Below are 10559 nucleotides of genomic sequence, written 5' to 3' on the forward strand. Positions count from 1 at the left end.
CCAGGCAACAGCATTAAGCACACAGCATGAATGACGTAATGGGGTGGGGGGGGGCCAACACATGCTTCAAACCCTTCACACACCCACACACACAAAGGAAAAAAAATCTCACAAATGACGTGTTTACATTAGTCACGTGCATATCACGCCAACTACAACACTGCTGTCTAGTGGTAATCAATAATCCTATCTAACACGCAGTAGCACACTTTACTTAGCTATATTCTAACAGGGGATGAGACAGAGAGAGTTAGGAGCAATACACTGAGGTGGTTTGGTCATGTGGAGAAGGTGGAGAGTGAGAGACTAACTAGGAGAGTGTGTGAGTGAGGTGGAAGGGGGTAGGGTGGGTTTTGACGATGGGTTGTGTATGACTCGAAACTTTACGGAAAATAAAGACGAGAGAGAGAGAGAGAGAGAGAGAGAGAGAGAGAGAGAGAGAGAGAGAGAGAGAGAGAGAGAGAGAGAGAGAGACAGACAGACAGACAGACAGACAGACTGACAGACAGACAGACAGAGGAACAGTAGATAGGAAAATAAATAGATAAACAGGTGGGCAGGTAGGCTGTGAGAGAGAGAGAGAGAGAGAGAGAGAGAGAGAGAGAGAGAGAGAGAGAGATGAACGAAATAACCACACCCCCTTCAACCCCATACCTTCCAGAAAATAAAAGACACGAAAGACGAAACCAAATCCCAGGTAAATATAATCAACAGGTGTTACGAAAATTTGTCTTGAAGGAGTGATGTTCGATCCTCCGTCAGCCCTTCTTCGGTGTCTCCTTCTGGGCGTCTTAAGTGTCCGTGCCATGACCTGGAAACATAACCTGACCTCGCTTCTCGTCACCGATTACGTCATCTTCTACAGACACCCGAGAGTGTTTATACTTGACGCAGGTAAGGGTTAAGAGAGCTCCCTAACACCTTTTCCTAGGCGATTTGTTTTGCTTATTACGCCTCACTGTCCTGTTCCTTGTTTATTAAGCTCCCCAACATCTTTTCTTAAGCGATTTGTTTTGCTTGTTACACCTCACTGTCCTATTCCGTGTTTATTCTTGATGAAGCTAAGGGTTAAGAAAGCTCCCTAACACTTTTTCCTAAGCGATTTGTTTTGCTTATTACGTCTTGTTGTCATGTTCATTGTTTATTAGTGATGTGGGTAAGGGTTAAGGAAGCTCCGTAACACCTTTTCTTAAGCGATTTATTTTGCTTATTACACCTCACTGTCCTATTCCTTGTTTATTTTTAATGAAGGTAAAGGTTAAGGAAGTTCCCTAACACCTTTTCCTAAGCGATTTATGCTATTACACCTCACTATCCTATTGCTTGTTACACCTGTCCTATTCTGTGTTATATAAATCCTTCCAGTATCGCCAAACTCTGCATACATAGCGTATAAAGGGATATTAACCAACCATATCCAAAAATAAATCGCTAAGGAAGACGTGTTAGGGAGCTTAAGTTTTCCATCCAATGCCGTATTTCTGTAGGTATACCGTAACTAATTATTATTTGCCATGATCACCATTTCTCTCTCTCTCTCTCTTTCTCATTCTCCCCCTCTCTTTCTCTTTCCCCCCCCTCCCTTTTTCTCTCCCCCCTCACTCACTCTCTCTCTCTCTCTCTCTCTCTTTCTCTTTCCCCCCTCTCTTTTTCTCTCCCCCCTCCTCTCTCTCTCTCTTTCTCTTTCTCTCTCTCTCTTTCCCCCTCTCTTTCTCTCTCTCTCTCTCTTTCCCCCCCTTTCTTTCTCTCTCTCTCCCTCCCCCTTTCCCTCACCTTATCCCCCTCTCATTCCCTCCGCCTCTCTCTCTCTCTTTCTCTTTCCCCCCCTCTCTTTCTCTCTCTCTCTCTCTCCCTTTCCCTCACCTTATCCCCCTCTCATTCCCTCCGACTCTCTCTCTCTCTCTCTCTCTCTCGCCAGTAAAATCAATAACGCAATCACTCAATCACTCTCTTCAATACCCGGATGTCATTTAACTTCCTTGTAGCTCTCTCTAAGCGATTTATTTTGCTTAGCGGTGATTTATTTTGCTTAGTGGTGATTTATTTTGCTTAGTGGTGATTTATTTTGCTTAGCGGTGATTTATTTTGCTTAGTGGTGATTTATTTTGCTTAGTGGTGATTTATTTTGCTTAGCAGCGATTTATTTTGCTCAATTTATTTTGCTTAGGGGGATTTATTTTGCTTTGCGGTGATTTATTTTGCATAGCGGCGATTTATTTTGTTTAGGATTTATTTTGCTTAGCGGTGATTTATTTTGCTTAGCGGTGATTTATTTTGCTTAGCGGAGATTTATTTTGCTTAGAATTTATTTTGCTTAGCGGCGATTTATTTTGCTTAGCGGTGATTTATTTTGCTTAGCGGTGATTTATTTTGCTTAGCGGTGATTTATTTTGCTCAATTTATTTTGCTTAGGGGGATTTATTTTGCTTTGCGGTGATTTATTTTGCTTAGCGGTGATTTATTATGCTTTGCAGCGATTTATTTTGCTCAATTTATTTTGCTTAGGGGGATTTATTTTGCTTTGCGGTGATTTATTTTGCATAGCGGTGATTTATTATGCTTAGCGGCGATTTATTTTGTTTAGGATTTATTTTGCTTAGCGGCGATTTATTTTGCATAGCGGCGATTTATTTTGCTTAGCGGTGATTTATTTTGCTTAGCAGGTGATTTACTTTGCTTAGCGGCGATTTATTTTGCTTAGCGGTGATTTATTTTGCTTAGCGGGTGATTTATTTTGCTTAGCGGCGATTTATTTTGTTTAGCGGCGATTTATTTTGCTTACCAGTTATATATATTGCTTGGCGGTGATTTATTTTGCTTAGCGGTGAATTATTAAGCTAGAAAGGTTAGATACAGAATTTCCTAACACTTCATTGCTAGATTTCTCTCTCCTAACTGATTTAAAAGAGAGAGAGAGAGAGAGAGAGAGAGAGAGAGAGAGAGAGAGAGAGAGCAACATGATCAGGTAAAAAGAGAGGCAACACAAAAAGGGAAACTAAAAGGCAGAGAGAGAGAGAGAGAGAGGGAATGCTAGAACGAGGGAGCAATACAGAAGTAAAAGATGGATTGGAAGAAGGAAGTATTTATTCTTTAATGTATTTATCACTGTCAATTTTTGGATATGAGTTACCTGTCTGGCCTAATTAGGAGACAGGTGGAAGGATATTAGTCACCTGCATGGCCTAATTAAGAGACAGGTGGAAGGATATTAGTCACAGGTATGGCCTAATTAGTAGGTGGAAGGATATAAGGCACCTGCATGGCCTAATTAGGAGACAGGTGGAAGGATATAAGGCACCTGCATGGCCTAATTAGGAGACAGGTGGAAGGATATTAGTCACAGGTATGGCCTAATTATGATAGGTGGAAGGATATTAGTCACCTGAATGGCCTAATTAGGTGACGGGTGGATGGATATTAGTCACAGGTATGGCCTAATTAGGAGACAGGTGGAAAGATATTAGGTACCTGTCTGTCCTAATTAACAGGTGGAAGGATATTTGTTACCTGTATGGCCTAATTAGGAGACAGGTGGAAGGATATAAGGTAGGCTACCTGCCTGGCCTAAGTAGGAGACAGGTGGAAGGATATTAGCCACCTGTATGGCCTAATTAACAGGTGGAAGGATATTAGTTACCCGTATGGCCTCATTAGGAGTCAGGTGGAAGGATATGAGGCACCTGTCTGGCCTAATTAACAGGTGGAAGGATATTAGTTACGGTACCTGTCTGGCCTAATTAGGAGACAGGTGGAAGGATATTAGTCACCTGTATGGCCTAATTAAGAGACAAGTGGAAGGATATTAGTCACCTGTATGGCCTAATTAGGAGACAGGTGGAAGGATATTAGTCACCTGTCTGGCCTAATTAGGAGACAGGTGGAAGGATATTAGTCACCTGTATGGCCTAATAACGAAACAAGTGGAAGGATATAAGTTACCTGTCCGGCTTAATTAAGAGACAGGTGGAAGAAGTCATTAGCAAATTATAATTATACTTATTATCAACAGCATATGCAGTGTGTAATTATTTTTTATTATTATTTACTAACGGGAGGAAATTACGTAACAAACAAGAAAAGATGAGGGGAGGGCGTGTGTGTGTGTGTGTGTGTGTGTGTGTGTGTGTGTGTGTGTGTGTGTGTGTGTGTGTGTGTGTGTGTGTGTGTGTGTGTGTGTGTGTGTGTGTGAATTCCGTGACTACAATATATTACACCTATTGCCACATTCTGAAAACGAATCGTGGAGATGTATGCAAAACCATGATTTTTAGAGAGCATTTATGAGTCTCTCTCTCTCTCTCTCTCTCTCTCTCACACACACACACACACACACACACAAACACACACACACACACACACACACACACACACACACACACAGGAATACATGGTGGTTCTCACTTCTCCCTTCCTCCCCCCTTCCTCCCATCAATCCACAACACTCCCATCACTCACACATACCCCCATTCATGACACCCACATCAATTCTTCCTAAATTACCCTTCCATTACCATCATTACCGCCATAAATTACGGTGATTAAGTGCCCCTACATACCACTTTGGCTCCCTAACACCTTTCCCTTAGCGATTTATTTTCGGATATGGGTCGTTAGTATCCTTTTGTACTTAATTTATTCAGAGCATGGGAATATTACAATGAATTATGTAACACGGAGAGTTAGGTGTAATAAGCAAAATAAATCGCTTATGAAAAGGTGTTAGGGAGCTTCCTTAACAGATTATAACACAGCTCTTTATCAGTTAGTCTCTATAATTATCACAAATTTATCTCTATAATCTTTAACTCTATCTATCTATATTTCAGTCTACCTATCATCTTTAAGAATTCCATCTATTATCTATCACCCTATCTATCACTACTGCTATAATAATCACACATTATCTATCTATAATCTTTAACTCTATCAATCTATCAATCTATCTATCTATATTTCAGTCTATCTACCTATCATCCCTTTAAGAATTCCATCTATTATCTATCATCCTATCTATCACTACTGCTATAATTATCACATGTTTATCTACCTATAATATTTATCTATCTATCAATCTGTATATCTATATTTCAGTCTATCTACCTATCATCTCTAAGAATTCCAACTATTATCTATCACCCTATCTATCACTACTGCTATAATTATCACAAGTATATCTATCTATAATCTATCATCTATCTATCTATAATTCAGTTTATCTACCTATCATCCCTTTAGAACGTCTACCTACCAGAACCTACAATTTCCCTATCTATCACTACTGGCCCTATCTATCACTACTACTATAATCATCTCTAACTCTGATAAGGAGTGATAAGCTTGGATCATCCCTTTACCCTCATTATAATTCTATCTATCTATCTATCTATCAATCTATCTATCTATCTATCTATCTACCTAACCATCCATCCACCTATCAATCACTCAGTCTATGTATGTATTTATTATCTATCAATCTACCTATCTATCCATCTCTGTGTCTATCTATCTACCTATCTATCTAACTATCTATCTACCTAACCATCAATCACTCAGTCTATGTATGTATGTATGTATGTATGTATGTAATCTCTCCAATACTCCACCTATCATTCACTTCGTCTATATATCTATCTATTCATCTCTCTATCTACCCATCCCTCTGCAGGAGACGGAAGCCCTTGGGTACGTGAAGCCTTCCTGACCCTGGCCACCCACACCCACGCCCTCACCGCCGTGGCACCCCTGAATGAAGCCCTAAGAAGCACGGAACTCACTAAGGGCACTGGCACGACTCACCCGCTCCTAGTTACTTACTTGGCCACGAGAGGGGAGGCTGAAGTGTTTACAAGGGTAGTAGTAGTAGTAGTAGTAGTAGTAGTAGTAATAATAATAATAATAATAATAATAATAGTACTAGAGTAAAAATAATAATAATAAAATAATAATAATAATAATAATAATAATAATAATAATAGTAGTAAAAAAAAAAAAATAATAATAATTCTGCACAGGTGTTCTCAGGTGTGTCGGTGAGGTGTAATTGGCTCGTGATGTTACCTCAGGAGCACCTGTACACATGGCTCGAGCAGGTGTACTTCCCTCTCGATAGCAGGGTAAGTAGGCGTAAGTAGGTGTAAGTACAGTAAGTGTAGGCGTAAGTAGGTGTAAGTAGGTATAAACAGGTGGAAGTAGGATGTGTAAATATGCGTAAGTAGGTGTAAGTAGGCGTAAGTAGATGTAAGTAGGTGTAAGTAGGCGTAAGTATAAGTAGGTGTAAGCAGGTGTATGTACAGCTGGCCACACATGCACCTGGTACAGTGTGTGTGTGTGTGTGTGTGTGTGTGTGTGTGTGTGTGTGTGTGTGTGTGTGTGTGTGTGTGTGTGTGTGTGTGTGTGTGTGTGTGTGTGTGTGTGTGTGTGTGTGTGTGTGTGTGTGTGTGTGTGGGTACTTCTCAACACTGGGGAAAGTAGGATACCCGGTAAGTACTAAACATTAGGGTAAGTACATCTCAACAGTAGGGTAAGTAGGGTAAGTACATCTCAACACTGGGGTAAGTAGGGTAGGTAGGTGCCACAGGAAGGTAGGATGTGTGGAGAGATAGAAATAGGCAACTTCTCTCTCTCTCTCTCTCAAGACCATTTCAAGACAACACAAAGACTCATATAAAGACAATTTCCAAGCCTTCCAACCCCCTTAAATATTAATCCTACTCTTCTTCATTAAGCCCCGCCACAGTTTCAAGACGTGGGTACTGAATTATTTAGATCAATTGTACATTTCTCTTGGAACACTGAAAATAATACTCCTTGTCTCACGGATTTAGGATAGCGTGGTGGTGGTGGTGGTGGTGGTGGTGGTGGTGGTGGTGGTGGTGGTGGTGGTGGTGGTGATGATGATGATGATGATGATGATGATGATGATGATGATGATGATGGTGATGATGATGATGGTGATGATGATGATGATGATGATGATGATGATGATGGTGATGATGATGATGGTAACTGTGGAAATGAGGGAAGTAGAACATCCAAAGGTGGCCCCGTGTGTGTGTGTGTGTGTGTGTGTGTGTGTGTGTGTGTGTGTGTGTGTGTGTGTGTGAGAGAGAGAGAGAGAGAGAGAGAGAGAGAGAGAGAGAGAATCTACTCGTGGTGAAGGGGTTAATCTAATCCAACCCACCCTCTCCCTAGGTAACAGTAGCAACATGGGAAGAAGCACATCCAAAGGTGACCCTGTGGCATGTGTACCAAGTGGACCCCGATTTGGCCAAGAGGGTCCTTATATCTGGCTACTGGACCCCCTTATCAGCCCCCCCTATCCCCCCTGACCCCTCCCCCACCTCCCCTGACCCCTTCTCCCCCTCCTGGCCCACGGGGGAGGAGATGGGGGTGAGGGTGGAGGAGAGACGGGTGAAATTCGGGATCATGCTGGGGGTGGTGAGTGACCCTCTTCTTCGTCGCTACAACCTCACTGGCCTTCACCTTCGATGCTCCACTATCAATGTGAGTTATCCCTTCGTTATCAGTTATTGTTATCGCTAGTTATCATTATCGTAGGCTTATGGGGTTATTGGTTAAGGTATTATCATCATCATTATCAACAGCTTCATCATCATCATCATTATCACTGTCAAAAATACCATCAATATTGTTTTTATTAGTCAGTGTTGTAATCATCATCATCATTACAACAATATCAGCTTGATTATTATCGTCATAATCACCATCATAATTACCATCTCTCTCTCTCTCTCTCTCTCTCGCTCTCTCTCTCTCATTAAATAAAACGGATGTGTCATATGCAATTCACGGAATATTTAAAATAACATCTCTCACAAATCCTTCCGTATCTATCTATCTGTCTACCTATCTAACTATCTGGCACTGTTTCCAGGCATTTGTGTCCCTACTCAGTAACGACTCTACCCACGAAAACGTAAACACCAAAGAAAACGACTATGGGTTACAGGGCACACTAAAGAGAACGTACGGTACCGCAACTAAGCAATTTTTTTCGTTTACCACTTTACATACACGCCTTCCCCGGAACTACAGCCGTGATTTTTTCTAACTACACTCCAATTGCACCATTAACTGAGCTATTAACTACCTCTAACTACACACAATTCCTAGATAACAGTCACAATTTCTCTGCAACATAAGAGACAGGCAATGAAGCTTTATAAATAGGCTACACATGGAGATAATTCCCCTCCTTCACTGACTTTACATATATGACTCATGGCATTGACGAGGAGCCTACGCGTGGTGGAGCTGTGGATCCTAGGACATCTGCGGCGTCCACCAGGGAGCCAAACCACCCCATATTTCCCTACACCTCGCCGTGGGAAGGGCTCTGGTTCGACCCTAGTGAGGCGCTGTCTACCATAAGGTGGCGTCGGATCCCTACACGGTTTAGGCTATGTACTGTACTATACCTGCAGGACGGCCCCATAGAAGCAGTTATTTACATGTGGTCGACAGGCCTGCTCAACAAGACGAACCAGGGTCAAGAAGCAACACAAGACACGTGAAAACAATGAATCCCACCACACACTGTCATTAGATCGATTTTACAACTGTTACTGTGCGTCTGACAAAGGAATAAGATATGAGAGTGGGGGTAACTCTCTCTCTCTCTCTCTCTCATAATAATCATCATCATCATCATCATCATCATAACAATAATAATAATAATAGTAGTAGTAGTAGTAACAGTAGTAGTAGTAGTAGTAGTAGTAGTTCCATAGTAGTAGTAGTAGTAGTAGTAGTAGTAGTAGTAGTATCAGCAGTTCCATAGTAGTAGTAGTAATAATAGTAGTAGTAGTAGTAGTAGTAGTAGCAAATCCTAATGTAGTGAAAGTACCCTATAATGCTCTCCTTTTACTCCAAGTTTAAAAGCATCAATCTCTCCACCTTGAATACTGAGTTGTGAGAATAGATTAACACTAGGATATGATGCTAGTCACGAAGAAGTGCTATGGAAAGGATGTAGAGCCGTAGTAATCTTCCCACCACTGAAGTACAAAAATCAGATACATGACGAAATTCTGAGCCAAGTTAAGATGATAGAAATATAGATGATTCAGGACTACAGCTTAACATTAACATCCCTCCCTACAGGCCTCTCCACACACCGTTCTTAGGCCCCAAGTGGGAACAAGCGAAGTTACAGTGGACGGAATATTCGGGGGCATCCTCACCTACCTCCAGGAAATCACCAACTTCACGTACGCAATGCTATCCTTGTCTTTCTCTCACAGATTAGATATCAAAGCTGAAGCCCTGAAGTATAAAAAAAAAAAAAATGGAAAAGGAGAACCGTTGCACCTAGAAATAAAATAAAATACAGAAATACGAGGTCTGTCCAGAAAGTATCCGACCTCAGGCTAAGAAAATAAATAGCTAACCTGTTGAGCTAGGACACTAATCCCCCTCAAAGTAGGCCCCTTCTGACTTGACACACGTAGTCCAGTGTTCTTTACACTACCTGAAACATTTTTCACATGTCGGTTTTCAGTACCTCCTGCAGGTGCTTCGTCGCATTCATGATCTCTTTTCTCGTCTCAAATCGGGAACCCTTCAGTGGAGTTTTGAGCTTGGGGAATAACCAAAAGTCACACAGAGCCATGTCTGGTGAGCAGGGAGCCTGCTGGACCTACGAGGTGTTGTGCTTGGCCAAAAATTCATGAATCAATTGAGAAGAATGGGCAGGGACGATGTCATGGTGCAACTTCCAACTTGCCATTTTCCAAAGGTCTGGTCTCTTCCGCTGCGATGAGTCACAAAGACTGAGGTAGTAATGTTTGCTGACAGTCTGACCTTCTGGTGCATATTCGTGATGCACAACACCACGGTAGTTGAAAAGAACTGTCAACATGTGAGTGCATTTCACCTTGCTGCGGACCTGTCATGCTTTTTTTGGCTGAAGCGGCCTCACATGCTTCCAGTGCGACAGATGTGCTATGGTTTCTGGGTCATACATGTACACCCAAGTCTCACATCCAGTGCTAACAGTCTTCAGAAAGTTTGGACTGCGATCTGCACACTCCAACATGTCATGAGCAATGTTCATCCAAGAGAAGAGACCATAACAAATGCGAAGAAGCACCTGCAGATACCGAAAGGTGACTTTTGAAAAATGTATCAGGCAGTCGAAAAAATGCTGGGCTGTGTGTGGCAGGTCAGAGGAGGCCTACTTTGAGGGGGATTAGTGTCTTAGCTCAACAGTTTAGCTATTTATTTTTCTTTTTAGCCTAAAGTCGGATCCTTTCTGGGCAGACCTCCTATACGGTATATCAACATGCGCGTTGATCAGTGAAGTGATTAAGAGTAAGTTCTATGGACGGACTTGGCATACTCATGTGTGTGTGTGTGTGTGTGTGTGTGTGTGTGTGTGTGTGTGTGTGTGTGTGTGTGTGTGTGTGTGTGTGTGTGTGTGTGTTGTAACTAAATAAACAAATCCTGTGTGTGTGTGTGTGTGTGTGTGTGTTGTAACTAAATAAACAAATCCTGTGTGTGTGTGTGTGTGTGTGTGTGTGTGTGTTGTAACTAAATAA

The 10559-nt window shown here is 41.8% G+C and overlaps 1 protein-coding gene across 1 annotated transcript in view; it reads left to right on the plus strand.

The window, feature by feature from the left end:
- The first annotated feature begins 743 nt into the window (after nucleotides 1–743).
- LOC145418611 (putative glutamate receptor) overlaps nucleotides 744–10559 on the plus strand; it is a 31739-nt gene continuing 21923 nt past the window's right edge. The window contains exons 1-4 of the mRNA XM_080286978.1: nucleotides 744–894; nucleotides 5666–5850; nucleotides 6063–6113; nucleotides 9124–9230. Coding sequence (XP_080143104.1) covers nucleotides 744–894; nucleotides 5666–5850; nucleotides 6063–6113; nucleotides 9124–9230 — 494 coding nt within the window. The remainder of the gene's footprint in view (nucleotides 895–5665; nucleotides 5851–6062; nucleotides 6114–9123; nucleotides 9231–10559) is intronic.

The sequence above is a fragment of the Coenobita brevimanus genome, chromosome 115, assembly GCF_032717465.1.
Source record: "Coenobita brevimanus isolate Jiangsu-jjx chromosome 115, ASM3271746v2, whole genome shotgun sequence".
In the NCBI taxonomy this organism is placed as follows: domain Eukaryota; kingdom Metazoa; phylum Arthropoda; class Malacostraca; order Decapoda; family Coenobitidae; genus Coenobita; species Coenobita brevimanus.